Raw genomic sequence first — 21,245 nt, 5'->3', positions numbered from 1 at the left:
TAGCAATCCATCTGCTTTTATTCCGATTTTTAAACTAGCTACAACTCAAAACAAAATCACTGCCCCTTTGAATGTACATTTTTAAGTCTAGCATAACATAAATCTTTGACTACCGAACACTGTGTGACTTTAATCAGTTTCAAATTTCCTGAAGAGAAACAAAAATACCAATCCCACGAGAAGCATACAAGCTTGTCTACTTAATAATAGACTGACAATATAATGAAAGTGCAACTTAATGTTATTTTTAGCATACAGCTATGATTAATTCTATTAAATAGCACCATTTAATTATGTTCCCTTTAGTAATCAGTATTCTGTTTCAGAGCACAATACCAACAAATATTTTATAATATAAATGCCCTTTAGGTTTTTTTTGCCACGTTGTGTGATATGATATTTGTTAAATAGTCTGCTTTCAGGACATAGGGAGCAAATGCAACCAGCAGTAATCAAAAGTTTAAAACAAATGTTTACATTGTAATGTTTCATATTATATCATCATATTACAATTAACATGTTATATTCTTTAATAAATCTACAATTCTTTTTATCACCTCTCACACATTCAATGTCACCTGTAACAACAGTTAAAACGGCCTTGAAACTTAAGCAGAGGTACCTGATTTGCATGCTTCTTATTTCACGGAAAAGCTTACTGTAAGGAGAGGTAGAGCACTGCCAACATGGAGAACTCACCACATTTCTCCCACAACCATTTTAAAAAAAAACAACTACAGACTGCGAACAATAATTAAATACTAATCCTCAGGTCCACAACTCCCAACAGAGAAAGATTTCAGTAACAGCTGATGCCATCTCTGGGTCTTGCAAGGGTGCATGCCCCTGGGGAGTAGCAATTTTAATTTATCATGGATTATTTTGGAGGTTTATTTCAAATTGGAAATAATTCAAGAATGTTCTCTGCTTGCCAATTGTACACAGAATTGAATTGCATCTTTTTTCTCTGTGGACACACTCCTTTGCAAGAGTCAGGACCTCCAACTCAATTCTCCATACATTTATTATTTTACCAAATACAGACAGTGCCACACTGCTTATCTGTGTATAATCTAATATTACCATTTTCATCTATCTGTTTGCCTTGCACGTTAGACCTTGGCCTTTTGCAAAGGTGTTGAAATAAAATTAGCGCAAGAAAAACACTTGTGCTTTACTCAGAAGTGAGATTTCTTCTTTAGCACCCACATATTTTCAATACCTAAAAAAATATCAATTAAACATACTTTACAACTGAAGGTTACACTCTTCTATTGAATAACATTCTTTGATCTTTCACGAGATGGTGGTCAGAGTGTTTTATCAAGTCTTCCTCTACAGTTTTATCATTCTTACCATTTAACATGAGTGCAAGTGAATAGACTGAATTAGCATTAAATGGATTTGAACACTTCAAAAGGTTTTATCTCCCCCTCTCTCCTTACCATTTGCATTCTTGCCACAGATAAGATGTTCATATGGCTGCAGGACTCCCCAAAGCTCAGCGTCATTGTTGATGCACATCTCCAGCATTTCAGTCAACAGCTCATGCCTGCTGTCATGCATGCCTCCACTTCCTCCTTCGGAGCCATGCCCGGCTGCTACTCTGATCCCAATCTCTTCCAGCAGACTCTCCATGCAGGCAGCCAAAGAGATAGCAGCATACTCGTGGATGCGGACAGAAACTCTTGTGTCTACCATCCATCTAAAGAAGCATCCCACTGAGAAAGTAAGGCCACACCTGAAAGCATTGATAAAAGCGACATTAACACATGTTCAAATCAGATCAGCAGGGAATAAGGACAGCAGAACTCCAAAAGGGCATGTGTCATTCAACTTCCAGAAATTATTTCAGTTCTGGAAACCTGCCCATTTTCTTTCAATACATATTCTGCTTTTCAATACAGTATTTACACTATCTCATAAAACCACAAAACAACAGAAAATTTACGACATAGGAGGTCATTTGCTGTGCAAATCAGAAAAGAAGCTACCAATCTAAATGGGTCTGAAGAAGGGTTTCAATCCGAAACGTCACCCATTCCTTCTCTCCAGAGATGCTATATGTCCCGCTGAGTTACTCCAGCTTGTTGTGTCTATCTTCAATTACCAATCTAATCCCACTTCAAGCACGGTATACAGTGCATTCAGAAAGTATTCAGACCCCTTCACTTTTTCCACATTTTGTTATGTTACAGCCTTATTTTAAAATGGATTCAAATTTATTTTTTTATCATCAATCTACACACAATATCCCATAATAAAAAAGCAAAAACAGGTGTTTAGAAATTTTTGCAAAGTAATTAAAAAGAAATAACTGAAATCTCACATTTACATAAGTATTAAGACCTTTTACTCAGTACTTTGTTCAGGCACCTTTGACAGCGATTACAGCCTCAAGTCTTCTTAGGTATGACATTACAAACTTGGCACACCTGTATTTGGGTAATTTCTCCCAATCTTCACTGCAGATCCTCTCAAGCTCTGTCAGGTTGGATGGGGAGTGTCGATGCACAGCTATTTTCAGGTTTCTCCAGAGATGTTCGATCGGGTTCAAGTTGGGGCTCTGGCTGGGCCAATCAAGGAGATTCACAGACTTGTCACGAAGCCACTTCTGCATTGTCTTGGCTGTGTGCTTAGGGTCGTTGTCCTGTTGGAAGGTGAACCTCCGCCCCAGTCTAAGGTCTAGAACGCTCTGAAGCAGGTTTTCATCAAGGATCTCTCTGTACTTTGCTCCGTTCATTTTTTCCTCAATCCTGACTAGTCTCCCAGTTCCAGCCGCTGAAAAACATCCCCACAGCATGATGCTGCCACCACCATGCTTTATCGTAGGTATCATATTGGCCAGGTGATGAGCGGTGCCTGGTTTCCTCCAGACGTGACGCTTGACATTCAGGCCAAAGAGTTCAATCTTGGTTTCATCAGACCAGAGAATCTTGTTTCTCATGGTCTGAGAGTCCTTTAGGTGCCTTTTGGCAAACTCCAAGTGGGCTGTCATGTGCCTTTTACTGAGGATTGGCTTCCATCTAGCCACTCTACCATAAAGGCCTGATTGATGGAGTGCTGCAGATATAGTTGTCCTTCTGGAAGGTTCTCCCATCTTCACAGAGGAACTCTGGAGCTCTGTCAGAGTGACCACCGGGTTCTTGGTCACCTCCCTGACCAAGGCCCTTCTCCCTCGATTGCTCAGCTCTGTGAAGAGTACTGGTGGTTCCAAAGTTCTTCCATTTAAGAATGACATAGGTCACTGTGCTCTTCGGGACCTGCAATGCTGCAGAAACTGTTTTATACCCTTCACCAGATCTGTCTCAACACAATCCTGTCTCGGAGGTCAACGGACAATTCCTTCATCTTCATGGCTTGGTTTTTGCTCTAACATGCACTGTCAACTGTGGGACCTCATATAGACAGGTGTGTACCTTTCCAAATCATGCCCAATCAATTTAATTTATCACTGGTGGACTCCAATTAAGTTGTAGAAACATCTCAAGGATAAGCAAAGGAAATAGGATGAACCTAAGCTCAATTTTGAGTGTCATAGCAAAGGGTCTGAATACTTATGTAAATGTGATATTTCAATTATTTCTGTTTAATTGCTTTGCAAAAATTTCTAAACACTTGTTTTCGCTTCTTCATTCTGGGGTATTGTGATGATAATTTTTTTTTAATCCATTTTAAAATAAGGCTGTAACGTAACAAAAGGAGGAAAAGTGAAGGGGGCTGAATACTTTCTGAACACTGTACAATTCTTTTCAGGGAGTGAGCAGCAGAACCATATCATCTACTGGGTGAAGACATAGCTCTTGGTCTCCTCCCTAATCCAGGTTATGACCCTTCTCCTAAGGTAAATTGATCATTCTGAGTTACACTATCTTACACCCCTCATAATTAAAGCACCTCAGTTAAATTTCCCCTCGAAATCCTCTCTTCTGAAGAAAACAGTCCAAGCTTCCTATCCTCATAGCTACAATCCTTCAGTCCTAGCAGTATTTTCATAATCTTCTCTGCACCCTCTGTAGTGCTTATTTGCTGTACAAGATGCACAGAACTGTACACTGTAATCAAATTGTGGCTTAACAAATGTTTTACAGATCCAGCATAACTCCTATAGGCGCTGTGAACTGTTTGCGTGCTACTGTATGTTTCATTTTTTTCCTTAGTACCTAATCAGATGTACAGCACTTTGGTCAACGTGGGTTGTTTTTAAATGTGCTATACAAATAAAATTGACTTGACTTGACTTGACTATACATATATTCTTTGCCTCAGCCCATACAGAAAAGTTTTTTGTTTTAAACCACCTCATCCACTGGGTTTTAGGATCCATGGACAAATACTCCAAGATCCTCCTGTTGGAGGAAATTATCTCACTTTTCTTTGGATTAAATTCCATTTGCCATTTTTCTGCCCAATAAGATATTCCTACAATCTAAAGCTTCCTTCTTAATGTCAAGGAGAATTTTGGTATCATTTGCAAACTTCTTTATCATGGTCCTATACTTAGATCTGAATCATTAAAGTATATTCCAAACAACAAAGGACTGGGTACCACGTGGAAAATCACTGGCAACAGAATTCCAAATACTAAATCAACCATTATTACTTTGTGCTTCTTATCATTGATCCATTGTTGGATCCAATCCACCACTCTTGTATAAGATCCCCTGGTCTTTTACATTTTGATCAGGTAGCCACATGGAATCTTATCAAAGACCCTACAAAATTCCAAGTGGCTACATTAAACCCACTGTCATCACTGACCCTCTGCTCATGGCTGAACATGAATAAATGAATAATAGTGTTGGAATTAAATATCAAGACTGGGGACTGATGGAAATACTGAGTAATCAAATTCACTATAATTAAGAAATTAGCAGCACTAAAAAAATAAGACATCTACAATACTCAATAATTCTCACTCTATGGCTTTAAAGGAAGTAGCTTTGAACATTGAAGACTGAAGTTGGAGCATTGGAGCATCCATAAAATACTTTTGATTTGGGAGCTTTGACTTTAGATTGGAAATCTGTGCCCATTACTTTACATTACTTGTAGCAGTGTTGATGGAAGGATAAAATTACAGGATATTACTTGAAGTGAAAACGCAAGATTGTGGCACGGGGATTTTTAATGTTAGCAAATATAGGATCATCCACTTTACATCCAAAAGTATTTTGCAAATATTAAAGATCTAGAAACAATGCAGGTTGAAAATTATTTTGGGGTTCATGTATTGGGGTCAATTATAGAAAATAATCAAAGGGGCTAACAAAATGCTGACCTTTATATCAACAGAACTTCTGAATAAGTAAATAAATTTATGCTGCAGCTATACAAGTTCCAGTTAGATGACTACTGAGAAACCATTGCAAGCTGAAAGCACCACATGTGGATATTTAATCTGAAAATTCTGGAAATATTGAGCAAGTCATGCAGCATCTATGGAAGATGAAACATAATTAATGTTTCAGTCTATGACCTGCTGCATGATTTGTTAAGCATTTCTAGCATTCTCTTTTTTTTAGATATTCAGCATCTGCAGTTTTATTGATTTTTAATTAAGAAATGTAATAAAAGACTTGATGCCCAGAACAAGAATCATACCTGGACTCAACCTTAAATTACTTTGGAAGTATTAAACAAACTGGGGTTTCATTCTCTGCAATTTCAATTATTAAAAGGTGACAACTGTAAACTTCAATAAGTGATTGAAGGAACCATTTCCACTGGCTGAAGAATCTAGAGTTAGGGGACAGTCTTACAATTGGAGCCACGCTTTTCAGGAGTAGTATCAGGAAACATTTCTCCATCCACTACTTAAAATTTGCAGGTTTTCATAAAAGCAATTAGAAATCTATGATTAATACCTTTCTGTGAAAATAAAAGGAAAATAAGACACAGGTGGCCATAATTATTCCAACGGTGGTGGATCAGATCCGAAGCCTATTCCTGTTCCAACGCAAGTCCAAATATTCGGCTTCCATAGTTAAAACACATGTCTGCAACTAGCCAAGATTAACAAGATTGCAGTTTCTTCTCTCTGTGACTTATCTGACAGATTTATTTTTCTATTCCCAGAAGACAAAACCTAAAACTGCAGCTAATTTTACTCAATATTGGCAATCTGGCAGGAAACTTTGGATCCTTATGGTACTTTCTTTCAAACCTTCACTGCATTGTTGTAATATTAGACAATTCAAAATGTGTTTTATAAATTGAAATTGATTTTGAAAAACATCTTCAACAAATGGAAAGCAAAATATTTTGCTGCTACATGAAAAACATAAAAACATTTATCTTGTTGATGGTTACGCCAGTCTGCACACATGATTACAACAATGTTTTACTAAAAGATAACTGCGGCAATATGGATTACTCATGTTGGGCTGCTGAAGTAGAATCCTAAAAATGTGTTCCACTAAACTGTTTATTTTGCTTCTATTGTAAAAGACAATGTCTTTATACACATTATTTTTCCAAAATGCTGTCTTAAAATTGTAACTGTTCATTGCAAACAACAATGGGATGTTTTGCTAGGCAAATTACAAACAAATAACATATTTGGTTTGTTAAATACATTTCACTTACTACTCTCTCAATATTATGCCACCCTTATCTATATTGTGTTGTGGCATAGAACTGATGGGATCAAAACAATTTCACAATATAACATCTGGCAGTCATTGAATCTCTCTACATTGCCAATGAGTTAGCTACCTGTTAGTGAATTAGCATCAATGCAATCTGGCTAATATTGGTAAATGCAGAGAAAACATTTACCCTGAAAGTTTTTATAATATAATGAGTGATTAAACAAAGTCATGATTCTAGAACCATCTATGCTTAACATATATTAATAAAATGTTTTGATTAGAAAAAATGATCAAAAACTGATATGTTCGAAAATTCCCCCCTCAAAAATAAAATCAGTACTAGCCACAAGCATGAATCATGCAGAGTTTCTATTATCATTCATTTTGCCACACAATTTGCAAAATGCACTTAAGGCATTAATGACCAAAGTCATTTGTTGTGAGACTGGCTGATCGATGGCGGGACAGTGGTGGTGTGGCAGAAGATGGTAAAGTCCAATTAGTACAATATAGGATAATTACCAAAATGAACTTCAATCAGAACCTTACTCACAAATAACCTCACAGACCAAAATCCACCAGACAAATTAGCATGTGTAGTTAGTGAGTTGGATTTCAGTTGGTCAATTCTAAATCAATTTTGTGTACAGTTCAGGTCGCCCCATTACAGGAATGACGTGGAGGCTTTGGAAGGGTGCAGAAGAGGTCTACCAGAATGTTGCCTGGATTAGAGGGTATTAGCTACAAAGGAGAGTTGGACAAACTTGGATTTATTTTCTCTGGAGCATTGGAGGCTGAGGGGAGACTTGTTAAAGATGTACAATTATGAGGGGCATACATAGCATAGATAGTCAGAACCTTTTTCACAGGTTTGAAATGTCAAAGATGAGAGGGTATCACTTTAAGGTGAGAGAAGTAAGGTTTAAAGGAGACGTGAGGGGCAATTTATTTACGCAGAGAGCAGTGTGTATCTGGAACAGGCTGCTGAGGGTGGTGCAGTGGAGGCAGGCATGAAAGTGGCATTTAAGAGGCTTTTGGAAAGACAGGCAATGCAGAAAATGGAGGGATATGGATCACGAGCAGGCAGAGAAGATTTGTTTAACTTGGCATCATGTTCTGTATGGACATTGTGGGGTGAAGGGTCTGTTCCTGAGCTGTACTTCTCTATGTTCTAGTTTTCAGATCTTTAAAAAATCTTCAAAGTAGAGGGTTTCATGTGGGCAACTGAACAGCTTCCATTGTCAATGCCAGCTTTTAAAACTGTTAAGGTTAGAAAGGCTAGTTTGAGCTGTATAGATTCCGCTTATCTGTCCAATCTGAAGTTTCACCTTGGAATAAACGCACGTTGTACATCAATGTAAAACGTCCAAATTGCACACCAACTTTCTTTGTGCCTTAATGAGGGAACTAATTTAGTTCTAAATATGTGGTATGTGAGAAACTGGGATCAATGTGTCCTCCTCAGTTCACCAGGATCTTTGCAGCATGCAGTAATCGTGCATTGAACTCATTTACGCACTGCAAGCACGTTTGGCTGACTTAACCGTACCCACTCGTCACAAAATTTTAGCTTACGCTCAGCTTGTTTATTCGACATTTGCAAAATAATACACTAGGTACCTGGAGCTCTTGCTTTTCCTCAGCCTATCGCCGGCACTCATGTTGTACAGGGAGAGGGCTTTAACTGAAGCAGAGATGCAGCTTTCGGACAGGGACCAGGACAGGATGAGTCTGATGGCGCACTGGACCTCGAACTTTGTGCACTTGCAGTGCACGACACTCAGCCGCTGCGCCTCCCGTGAGATCCTGATCAGAGCTCTCCTCAACAAGAAGGACAATCTCCTGACAGCATCCTGAGAGAAGAGTTTTCCACACTCTCCGGGTCTCCCTTTCTTCAGAATCTGTCCAATGTCTTCGTCGCACCATGGGAATTCCTCCAACTCCGGGAGCCGGGGGCATTTAAAGAAGATGTCGTTGATCTCCGGGTCCTCCGGCAGCACCGTGTTGACGGTATCCCAACTGTTATTACGGCTATTCATGGAGCCAGAAAGATACCACCAGTTCCCTCTGTTGTGGGCTGCTTGGAATGCTTGAGAGTTCGACCTGGAGGAGAGACTGAGAGATCTGCAAGAATCCCCTGCCCCATAACCCGAGTCCAATGTCAGATCTTCCAGCGTCTTCAAGGTGGAGTTGTACAATCCCGCCATTGTGTGAGGCGCGCAGCTTGGAACAGCCTGCACACGTCCAAGCCAAGTCAGTGCCGATGGGGTGCTGTCCAACTCTTCAAGACATAAAGCACAGCGAGCGACCCGACACTGTGATCCGGTCGGTGCGCGGTGCGGGCAGAGTAGATAAGCCGTGCAACCTTTCCTCAGTCTGCAACTCCTCTCCTGATAACGGCTCTTTAATTATCCGAAACAGCGAACTCCTCCAAACTTAACCATCCGCTCACTTCTGCGAGTCCGTGAAAAATATCAGTGGGAGGGCGAAAAAAAAGCCTTCACTTGTCATCTGCGGTGCCCTTTGATTTTTAAATATAAACCGAAAAGACTGAAAACTGTGACTCCGCCCCTATAACTTTAACTCTCTTCGCCGAACTTCTGCTCACAACTGCAAGTGCGGAAATCTGGGCTTTTTTTCCCTCTCTTCTCTCTCGTTCCAAAATCTTTCGGTGGGTTTTTTTTTTGTGTGAGAAATTATTGCATTTTTCCAAGAATCGGCGCCGGTATCCTTGCAAAGGGCGTGCTGTATGTATGTTTGTATACCGTTTAGTTCATGACTGGGCATCAAACGGCGTGTGCGCCGCTCGCTCCGCCGGCTGTCCGCTGCTCGAGCCCTGGGCGCCAGATCCCCGCGCCGCTGCCACCTCCTCAATCTCGTGCCCACAACCAACCGAATGCAAGATGCAAATTCAACGCGCGTGCTCGCTTATGCTCGTGCGTGTATGTTTGTGCGCGCGCTCGTATGTATTTGTGCGTGTGCGTGCGTGTGCGTGGGCGCGCGCTGGGGGGCCAGGGGGGAGCCGGGTCCGGCGCAAAGGGATCAGATAACCAAACGCTGCTCCACACCGCTGATGTAGGAAAGAACTGCAGGTTCCTGGTTTATTTACACCGAAGATAGACACAACATGCTGGGATGGAGTGATTCAACAGATCAGGGTAACATCTTTACAAGGATGAGAGGAGGAGATCTTATCGAAACATATAAGATTATTAAGGGGTTGGACACGTTAGAGGCAGGAAACATGTTCCCAATGTTGGGGGAGTCCAGAACAAGGGGCCACAGTTTAAGAATAAGGGATAGGCCATTTAGAACTGAGATGAGGAAAAACTTTTTCAGTCAGAGAGTTGTGAATCTGTGGAATTGTCTGCCTCAGAAGGCAGTGGAGGCCAATTCTCTGAATGCATTCAAGAGAGCTAGATAGAGCTCTTAAGGATAGCGGAGTCAGGGGGTATGGGGAGAAGGCAGGAACGGGGTACTGATTGAGAATGATCAGCCATGATCACATTGAATGGCGGTGCTGGCTCGAAGGGCCGAATAGCCTCCTCTTGCACCTATTGTCTATTGTCTATCTCTGGGGTGTAGGAAGGAACTGTAGACGCTGATTTACACCAGATAAACACAAAATGCTGCAGTAACTCAACAGGTCAAGCAGCATCTCTGGAGAAAAGGAATGGGTGACGTTTTGGCTCGAGACCCTTCTTCAGACAGAGTCAGGGGAGAGGGAGACTGGAGGTAATGAAGGGTAAGGTGTGAAAACAACAGATCAAAGCACCGTGCAATATTAATCATGAGGAAAGTGAAACTAGTGGGGTGGGGGCAGAGAGAGAGAGAGAGAGAGGGAAAGCAAAGGTTACTTGAAGTTGGAGAAATCATTTTCCTACAGCGGGGTTGTAAGCTGCCCAAGCGAACTATGAGGTGTTGTTCCTCCAAATTGTATTTGGCCTCACTGTGACAATGGAGGAGGCCCAGGACAGAAAGGTCAGTTTGGGAATGGGAAAGAGAGTTATAGTGTTTGGCAATCGGGAGGTCATGTAGGCCAAGGCGGACAGAGGGAAGGTGTTCTGCAAAATGATTGCCCTGTCTGCGTTCCCAGTTGAAAAGAATGTTAAGAAGCTGCTTATCGGTCTTGCACTTTCATATTAAAACATTTGAAGTGTTCATACAATTTTGTTCTGTAGTGCTAAAAACTCATCTACAACTGAAAGCTTCAGACTCTGCTACTCTAATGCTCTACTGGCTGGCTACCCAATCGCCAGCCTTCAAAAAATTTCAGCTGAGTCAGATGTGTCTGTAATATGTCTCATTCAATCTTTGCTCATTTACTTGATCTCCAAGTCTCCCAGAGGACCAAATTTGAACCTCTCATCTAAATCTCTCCATGATCTTGATCCACTCTAAAGGGAGTAGGCTTCACAGTCTTTTCTGTAATTCAGTTGGATCATGTCTAATCTGTCCCTTGATACAATGTACCTCCCTTTAATATCCACTAGTGCTCTAAAGCAATAAAACCTGTCAATAGCTGTTTCAAAAATGTTATTCCATTCACCACTTATTGCAGAACCTGTAGATGTGGAGAAACCTGACTACCTGCAACATGTTGAGATGGATGCCAGGTGACATTAGGCCAGCAATCTCCCTCAATAATTCATGACCTTTTGGGGAAAAGAGTTATACATTTCCATTATTGTTGCTGCTCTTCACCTTTTAATTCTCCATCCCCAAACTGTTCCTCCGACACTGTCCTTGGTGCAAACATCCTTACTTTACCTCAGTTTATGGTTTGGGCTCTCTGGAACTCGCTCTTTGAAGTTTCTATTCCTAAATTCCTCCATCCTGCATTTCCATTTGCTCCTTCAGAATAAATGATCTGATCCTTGTAATGTGTGTCAGCATTAATTTTGTCCATTTAGATCATCTATGAAGAGACTTAAATGTAAGATATTCTTTCTTAAGTCAAAACTGGCAAATTTGTTAAAAACTATCGGTGCAAACCCTGTCATAACATTCCTCAATGCTGTAACATTTATTCAGGATTAGGTTAATCAAGCAGCAGGAAAAATATGATTAGCTATTCATTGTTCAAATTCCCCTTTTCCATTATTAATAAGATAGGTAATTTAAGTAAATTATAAAGGAATTTAGATATATGGGTGTTTCTGTAAATACAGCACTCAGTAATGAAACTGAAGGTCTTCAAACTTCCATGTTATATTCCTGGGTTTTATGTAATATTCCCATTGTTTCATATCCTGTATTTTAAGTAGTATAGATCATGGTGTATAGCCAAAATAATGAGATGAAGCAAAAAGAAATAAATCTGTTTTTACAAAGAAAAATATCAGATACGTCCCTGTATTTTCTTGCCTTTTTTTATGACATTTTTCAAGCAGGATTTCATCAAATCCTTAGGCTAATTTATACCAGAAAGATTACATTAATTTTGCAATTAAATAACTCTATATAAGCCAAATTCTGATTATGCTTATGATTTTTATCATTTATCACCCGATTAGATGGTTTTCTGATGCCCCAAGTTTTTGCAGCATAACGTGAGTAGCAGTGTCCATTTGGTCACGTGTGAAATGTATGAATTAAAAGCAGAGTAACCATTTGTAATATTTATTGTTTCTTTTTTAGTATTTATATTTTGTGTTTAAGCTTTCCATTGAAATACTTAATAATGAATAGAACTTAAAATCATGAAATAAAAATCTAGTTTGCTCACCTATTTTATCGATGTCTCATTCTGTAGTCCCTCCAAATTTTTTTTGCACTCGTCGCAATTTAAAAAAATAATATATATATATATATATATATCTATATGCAAAAACTCTCAGTTTGTTTGTTTGTCCCTGAATTACACCCAAAACGGTACAGGATAGCGCAACAATTTTAGGCCCACCTTACTCACCATCGTCCCTTTGATGCTAATGGAAGAAGTTTAATTGAAATCGGTGTTATATTTTTAAAGTTCATAACATTTTAAAGTTCAAATCTACTTCTAGGGAGAGAGGCAGGGGGGAGGAGGGAGGATAAGGCGGGTTGAGGGGGATGGAGTGGGGGGGAGGGGAAAGGGGGGAGGGGAAGTGGGGGTGGGGGAAGTGGGGGAGGGGAGGGGGGAGAGGGTGCTGCACCACTACAGGAGAGGTTTGGGCCCAACGGGTCCACTTCGTCTAGTATATTTTAACAATGCGATTATAATGACCCTAATCTGAACTATGGGCCTCGTGGTGGGTTACGTGCTGACATTCTGTAAGGGAGCTTAGAAATCAGTATATGAGACGGTGTCCCATATGTCTTACATGTCTTTTTTTTTCTTGTGTTTTCTTTTCAATTTTGAAAGTATTTAATTTTGGTTACATTTTGGTCAATTTTGATCACAAATTAACTCAAAATGGTCATCAGTCGACCCATTTTTAATGTTGTGGTATTTCATTACGATTTAATAACTTTCAAATTTGGCCACCCATGTCACAGGTTGGCATCCCTATTTACAGAAACACCCATATATCACATCAGAACTGTAAAATGATATATTATTTTAATAAACTAGGATGATATCCAGAAGGAAGGAGAATTAATTAGGGAAGTCAGGTTTCCCGTCATTCCACAACTACCTGCTGAAGATATTTGAATGCTACAATTCCATAAGGGTCTTTTGTGCAATTTATTTCTAATGCCACCTTGTAGGATTTAATTACGAAAGCAAGTAGGATGGTGATATTCTGGATAATATATTCCTTATCAAATGTTAACATTTATGTGGGAAATTATATTGATGAAGTTGGCTTAAGAGCAACAACATGAGTAACATACATCGATCTATCATCTTCATAGTAAAAATATAAGACATATGAAGTATTTGGTAAGTGACCAAAATCTTGCTGAAAGATAGAGATTTTAATGAACTTGAAAACACGAATTTAGGTCCTGGGCAGCCAATATTCAGGCAATCGATATTTTGGACACACAGGAGACCCCAAAACAGATTGTTGAGCATGAAGCAGATGACAGAGATCGAGTGGGTGGGGTGGGCCATAGAGACCACAAAATTGTGGATTTTAAATTTGAAATATCGCCATATCTGCAATCTCTGTAAATCAGAAAATTGAGAGATTTTGGATCAGTGAGACTTGGGAAAAGAGTGTGAAAGTGCTCAATTTTATGAATGAGAGGAAGTGGCAGGTCAGCCAGGAGAGCATGGTTGAAGCTTTCCTTTTGCGTGCGAAGGCTGCAAAAGGTCACGGTCAGTTTTACAGAGGTTGACATCAGTGGCCTTGGTTATGGAGTAGCCTTGGTTATGGAGTGGTCAGAGTTCCGCCTGAAGCCAAATAGAACAGTCGGGTTACCGTGTGGTTCAACCTTAGACAGTGGCTGGTGAGGGGTGGAAGGAAAGTTTTTGAATGAGATAATACTAATCTCTGTAATCTTCTTCAGCACACCAAAATGAATTCTTGGGGTTTCCTGTGCTTCCCCAATATCCATTAGAAGTATTAAAAGTACTCATTTGTCAAGAATAACAGTGTAATTTAGTCACATTTCAATTTTGAGAAATGGACATTGGTGTGGGATCATACTTTGACATGTGTGTTACCAATTTTGGTGCAATTTTCAGTTAATTTTCATTGGCCATTCTTTAACAATGCTAACTTGCAAATGAGGAATTTGGTGTAAGTGATGTAATTCCAGTGTCCCCCCCACCCTCTCCCTCCCTCCCCGGAAAACATCATTTTCATATGCAATGTAAGAACAGATAAAGGATATTTCAAAGCAGTTAAAGAGGTTATGTTTGGTTTTCAGCAGATTACTGTTAAAGTGCTATTTCATTTTGATAGAGAGAGATTTGGTCACCAGTGCATTTATTGCCTTACATCTGCACTAAGACTCAGGGCTGTCTTAACGCATGGGCCTGATGGGTACTTGCCCGGGGGCCCACGAGCATAGGGGCCCCATGCTGATCTGTGTATGTTAAGTGACTTGCAATAAATAAATACTACTTTAAAAATGTAGGTTCAATAAGTGTTTTTTTTGCAACATTTTCGGTCGCTAAGTGCTTCTCACAATGATCTGTAAGTGCTTTTCGCAACAATGTAGCACCCTAAGTCCATCGCTAAGTGCTTTTCGGTAAGTGCTTTTCGCCGGCATGACAGGGGGGCTGGTAGGGAAAGGGGGGTGGGGGAGAGTAACGGTAGGGGCCCCAGTACACTGCTTTGCCCGGGGGCCCATAATGCTGTAAAAACGGCCCTGCTAAGACTAAAACAAGAGTTTTAGTTTCATGCAACCCTGAAGAAACAATAGGAAGGCGAGGGTTAGTGGGAGTAACGTCACCAAATTATGTTAAGTTCATCCCCCTATTATCTTCTGCAGTGGCCCTGAGAAGTAACTGCACAAGTCTGTCAGTGGCAGTCACTTTCTGGTAGCTGGAATGCGTGGGTCTCTGAAGACCATTCCTCAGGGTCTTAGACTGCAGTCTAAACTTTAAATGAGTTAGAGGCAACACCAGTATCTTGGGATGTTGCTCTGGGCCATGTGCCAAACTCTAATTATATCTGGCAATTGATATTTTATCTCTGATTCTGACTAAAAGTACAGGGTAAAAATGGCACTATGTAAATGTAACTGTTTTCAGTTTATATGGTGCTCTTTGTAACGAAAAAACATAATTATATTATGTTATGTGTTCAAAATGAGTGGATGAACACTGAACATATTCACATGCCATTTCAGAATATGGCATAAATAAAGTACTACAGGGTTTTAACACAAGAGTTAATGTTGCCAGCAGTAACAACACAGCTTCAGTTGTGCCACAGTAAAATGTGAAGAAGTACTGGTTTGATTTTAAACCAACAGAAACATGAGCCAAGAAACATGTTATTTTCAGTGCTAATGCTTCAAATGTTTGAGCAATTAAAATTTATTTTTACATGGAATTTAGCTCTTCTTAATATTTTCTGCGGGGATCAAGTTGCAAGGTTCTTCCCAACTTTTAATGGAAATTAAGTTGGCTTGATTATTTTGCTAATGCAGTAATGAAATGACAACAGTGTACAAATCTTTCAATGCCCCTTAATAATCTTTTCTTTATTTACAACATAGCATAAGGAAATAGAACTGCATTGATAAAATATGCCAAATATTTGGAACTTTTCACTTTTAGTCACCTATACACACTGAGAAAGAGTTAGAGATCGCGTGTTTTAAATAGTAGGAAATGCTGTGTTAAACTGCCATCCTGTGGACATAGTTGGTACAATTGACAGTAGAGTATTGGTAGGACTAAAATAGCCAAAACCAGATATCAAGATTATATTTTGCTGTGTCCACTGATTTTACATTCAAACTAGACACATTAACTTTAGATTCAAGACTAAAATTCGACTGCAGAATAAAGTGACGATTCCAGTTGTATAATTGCAAATATTGCAGCGATAATAAAATTTAACTTCTGTATAAAGAATAAAAACATAAAGCAGGACTGTTGTGATGTAGGAAAGGTTATGGTCAAGCTTCCACAGATAAAAATCTGTGAAAATCTGAGAAAGGCAACCAGAGTAAAGTGAGTCAGCATTAATTGATTGATATCACATTCACCTCAGGAGATCATGGTGGAAAGCCTTTGCCAGGGCTGGCACTATCAATTATGACTCAGCAATTTGGCTACCCGGTGAGAGGAGACTTAAGTGCAACCCAGCAACACAAAGTAAGCTGACATTCTAATGTGGGACTGCAGAGGTTCCAAGCTGTCAGTGATGCATTATTTTGGATCAGGCAATAAATTCAATTTCCTACTGCTCTCTTTGGTGAATATGCAAAATCTCTTTTGATTTCTTAAGTGTGCTGCCCAGCATTTATTTTTCAAATGCAAATTGACATTATTAAATGAGTCTGAAGAAGGGTCTCGACCCGAAACGTCACCCATTCCTTCTCTCCTGAGATGCTGCCTGACCTGCTGAGTTACTCCAGCATTTTGTGAATAAATACCTTCGATTTGTACCAGCATCTGCAGTTATTTTCTTATATTATTAAATGAGATCATCCAACCAACATTATATTCCCATCTGTGGAAGCTTGCTGCATGTAGCTTGACCATAACCTTTCCTACATCACAGTAGTGACTGCATTTCAAAAGCACCACTCACCTAAGGCATTTTTCCCATTAAGTTCATGAATAGTGGGCCCAATTATTCACCTCCACCCATATCGCTGCCCAAGACCACAAACTCCAGTTACAGGTGTTTGCAGTGGGACCTTGGAGATGGAAATGCACCTACAAGAAGTTGTTTTGCTGTTGTGATCATCTGCTGGCTTCTTTCAAGTGAGTGTACCGTATTCAGTGTTCATAATTCTATATTCCACTGCATGTTTGTGGCCAAAGGAATATTTGCAATTGTTTTGCTGAATGATGTTGTTCAGGACACAGCCATTACCCGAAATTGCTTGTTACTTTACAGTTTAATTGCCCGCCCTGCTCTTACTTGCACCTCACTGTCCTTGACCTACACCAGTCCAGTGAGATCGGGATAAACTGATTTCATCTTTTGATTAGGCACCATATAGCTTGTCATATTCAAGAACAAGAGCAATGATTTCTGCATCTTTCTGCAGGCCTTTTTGCTTTTCCCACTGTAGGAGCCATTTTGCATTTATTAGTTATTTTTGCATATTATTATTATTACCTTGTATTCTGCTGTAGTTTGGACACTATAGAGTTAATGCAATGCTTACGTAGGGGCTGGGTGGAGCTAGAGTGCGGGCAGTTGGGTACGTGCCGGTGGAGTGTGTGTGAGTCGGGAGGTGCTGACAGGTTCATTAGCCAAGTCATCTTTTAGCTCCGCCAAAAGATTCATTAGCCAAGATGTAATCGGCTGTAAATCTTGTTGACAAGAAGATTAATACAGATTTCCGTCAAAGTGGTAAGATATGGAATTTTACCTAGCAAATCAATAACAAGTCGATGACAAGAGTAGGGCGGCACGGTAGCGCAGCGGTAGAGTTGCTGCTTTACAGCGAATGCAGCACCGGAGACTCAGGTTCGATCCTGACTACGGGTGCTGCACTGTAAGGAGTTTGTACGTTCTCCCCGTGACCTGCGTGGGTTTTCTCCGAGATCTTCGGTTTCCTCCCACACTCCAAAGACGTACAGGTATGTAGGTTGATTGGCTGGGTAAATGTAAAAATTGTCCCTAGTGGGTGTAGGATAGTGTTAATGTACGGGGATCGCTGGGCGGCACGGACTTGGAGGGCCGAAAAGGCCTGTTTCCGGCTGTATATATATGATATGATGATGATATGATGATATGATATGCCAATATGTTTATTGCACCTTCAAAATAAAGAAGACTAACTATTCAAATGTCAAGGAGGGTCTCTGTTATTTATATTTGCTCGAGTCATTAAGCTTATCGTTTCACGAGGGTCTATGCAAGTGGCAGCTTGGCAGCTAATTGATAGATGAGAAGCTGGCCACTACACTCACTCTCTGCATAAATTATGGGGTGTTTCATTTTTCAATTTCTCCCTTCTGTTCACTTCATTGCTGACAATATTTTGAATTCCCAGTGCTGTATATCTCCTCTCTACCAGCCGGATTATGTAATGGGTAGAAAACATTCAGGGATGAATTGTTGGGACTTCACTTGCCAGCTTTCACTTTTATAGTCAGTGTCAATGGAGACAAATTCATGGCGGTTGATTCTCTAATAGAGATTGTGATAAACTAAACATGGTTTATCCCATAATGTTATATTCAGATGAAAATTAATGAACTAACATTAAATTAATTTAAAATTTAATCAATACAAGTCGCCGTATTTCTCTCATTTGTTTTTTAAAAAAATGTTTACCAACCACATGGATAAAAGTTTGACTGGTTCCAAATCACAGTCATAAGTCAGAGTGTCAATGACTGTGGATAACAAGCATGATCCTTTTGAGGTGATTTGGCCTATAGCGGTCCTCTTACCCGCCCAATGCAAAATAATAATTCATTGCCATGACTGTTCTCTTTGACTGCCTGACATTTCACTTCTACATTTCGAGGAACATATTTAAGTGCTGCCTCCAAGTATTCAAATAAATCCATTGTTTGCAGCATTCATACAGGTGTAGCTTGGGTAAATTATTAACTGGATCAGGTTAGGAACGATTATGTATGTGGCAGGTGGATTAAAAAATAGTTAATCATCTCTCAAAGAAATGTTTTTGAAGTTCTTTTGACTGTACAACCTGTCTATAAATAGATGTGTAAAGAAGTAGAGACCTTCAGCATATCATTGATATTATTCATGGCAGTAAAGGACATGGTGCAGAACTTTGATGAACATTAGGTTCAATCATATTTGTAGCATTACTGCAGCTTTTCCTGCCAGCCTAGGACAAAAATAATTTCATCATATTGCCTGAAATCCTAAATTTGTATTGAATGAATAATATTAAGTCTGTGATAACTGCTCATACATTATAAATTCAAGCAAAGAAGTCCAGATAAAAATAGTCTTTGACTCTGTGGATTAGCATACCAAAACCATGCTTATTTCCAACCTGGAAAACACTGAATATGTTAGAAGCGAAGATGGGTCCATGACAGGTGAAGCACTTTCACTTTATTTTGCATGGAAATAGAAAGATAGTGAGTCAGCTTGATGTACGTCAGTGAATGTTTGAACAGTGGCATCAGCAGAGGTCAATTAGTTTTGTCACCCATTTGATCAATTGCATGGAAAGTTAATCTTGCCAGAAAATTGACAATTTGCATCACCGGTTTGTTGTTCAGGGAGTCCATGAACAGCAACCTAAGAAAGAAGAAAAACAGAGTCTTAACTATAACCCTGAAAATTTGGAGTCAAGAGTGTTTAATTGTCATAAGTACCGACAACAGAACAGAAAATTTTACTTGCAGCCGCTCAACAGGTCTGTAAACACTGCACTCATAGATAACACAATAAACAAAACAAAGTCTCGTCCTATAGACAATAGGTGCAGGAGTAGGCCATTCAGCCCTTCGAGCCAGCACCGCCATTCAATGTGATCATGGCTGATCATTCATAATCAGTACCCTGTTCCTGCCTTCTCCGCATACCCCCTGACTCCGCTATCCTTAAGAGCTCTATCGAGCTCTCTCTTGAAAGCATTCAGGGAATTGGCCTCCACGGCCTTCTGAGGCAGAGAATTCCACAGATTTACAATTCTCTAACTGAAAAAGTTTTTCCTCATCTCTGTTCTAAACGGCCTACCCCTTATTCTTAAACTGTGGCCCCTGTTTCTGGACTCCCCCAACATTGGGAACATGTTTCCTGACTCTAACGTGTCCAATCCCTTGATAATCTTACATGTTTCAATAAGATCCCCTCTCATCCTTCTAAAGGATTGTGAACCTCCTGGTTCGTCCAAGGTTTCTGGTTGGGGAACACATGGATAGTTTTGGTGAGAACACACTCCTACACACATTTCCTTATGAAGTCGGTAACAACCGCATTGTATTCGTTCAGGTCCATTGCCGGGAACATCACCCAGTCAACTGACTCCAAGCATTTGGAGTTATTTCTCTGCCTCCCCTGACTCTGTGCAGCCCTCACCACTAGGGCTGCGCTCTTCAGTTGGTGCCTGTATGCAGGAAGAAGGAATGCAGGCAGGTGGTCAGATTTCCCAAAGTGACAGTGAGGAATTGAGCGATCGGCATCTCTGATGTAGCAGAGGTCAAGGGTGTATGATCCTCTGGTGCCTTAGGACACGTGCTGGTGGTAGTTTGGGAACTTCAAAGACTTTGTTGGTCCCCAGTTATGAAGGTAAAGGCGTTGGGGTATGCCGTCTGGTGTTTATTGACCATGCGTGCAGCTACTCCAGTGCTAGACGAATGTCTGGCATGGGTGAGTTGTCCATCGTGGTCTTGATGGTAGAGGTGAATTCCCTCGGGAGGTAGAAGGGAAGGCGCTTCACTGCCAGGTGTTCCAGGTGCAGAGAGCAGGAGTTGAACAGGACTGCCATGTCTGAGCAAAGAGTTTACCATGTGGCAGATGCCTTTGCTTCTCCCTTTCCCCGATGCCTCCATTTGGTCCATGCAATGAATGGAGAAAACTTCGGGCTGGAAGGCCGATTCTAGTGAGCTGGGAGTGAGCCATGTCTCTGAAACAGAACACACTGCATTCCCTCATCATCCTTGGGTGAAGCAACCTTGCCCTTAAATCTTCAACATTGGACTGCACATTGGCCAGAGGAATGGTAGGGAGGGAGTGGTGTGGGGGCGGGGAGGAGGGGGGGGGGGGGGGGGTTGTCCCCTGTGGTCTAGTCTTAGGCCACCATCTAAAAATTAGCTGTACATAATAATTGAACGGCAAATATTTCAGCAATGGCATTGCAAGCAATTGATTTGTCACACTTTGACATCCTGCACAGTTTGGGCACGCATATTTTAACATCGTGTGTTTGGGCGTCCGGTTGTTGCAATTTTGCATAATGAAGTAAAAATTCTGGTTTTCGAAATTGAGCTGCAATGAATCAAGAAATACCCTTACCATTATAATTGAGAACACTGAGACAAGATAGCAATGATCCCTGACAAGAGATGCCCATTAATGATATGACAGCAAAGATGACACATGGGAGAGGTGTTTTCAAATTCTTAAAATGGCAATACCGCAAATGCTCAGG

The 21,245-nt window shown here is 40.3% G+C and overlaps 1 protein-coding gene across 1 annotated transcript in view; it reads right to left on the bottom strand.

Annotated features, from left to right (window-relative positions):
* abtb2b (ankyrin repeat and BTB (POZ) domain containing 2b) overlaps window positions 1-9,476 on the bottom strand; it is a 179,772-nt gene extending 170,296 nt beyond the window's left edge. Inside the window, exons 1-2 of the mRNA XM_078415309.1 lie at window positions 8,214-9,476; window positions 1,446-1,741 (exon numbers count right to left, since the gene is read on the bottom strand). Coding sequence (XP_078271435.1) covers window positions 1,446-1,741; window positions 8,214-8,800 — 883 coding nt within the window. The 5' untranslated portion in view covers window positions 8,801-9,476. The remainder of the gene's footprint in view (window positions 1-1,445; window positions 1,742-8,213) is intronic.
* Window positions 9,477-21,245: the final 11,769 nt, after the last annotated feature.

The sequence above is a fragment of the Rhinoraja longicauda genome, chromosome 18 (assembly GCF_053455715.1).
Source record: "Rhinoraja longicauda isolate Sanriku21f chromosome 18, sRhiLon1.1, whole genome shotgun sequence".
In the NCBI taxonomy this organism is placed as follows: domain Eukaryota; kingdom Metazoa; phylum Chordata; class Chondrichthyes; order Rajiformes; family Arhynchobatidae; genus Rhinoraja; species Rhinoraja longicauda.
This window is presented reverse-complemented; position numbering and strand designations above follow the sequence as displayed.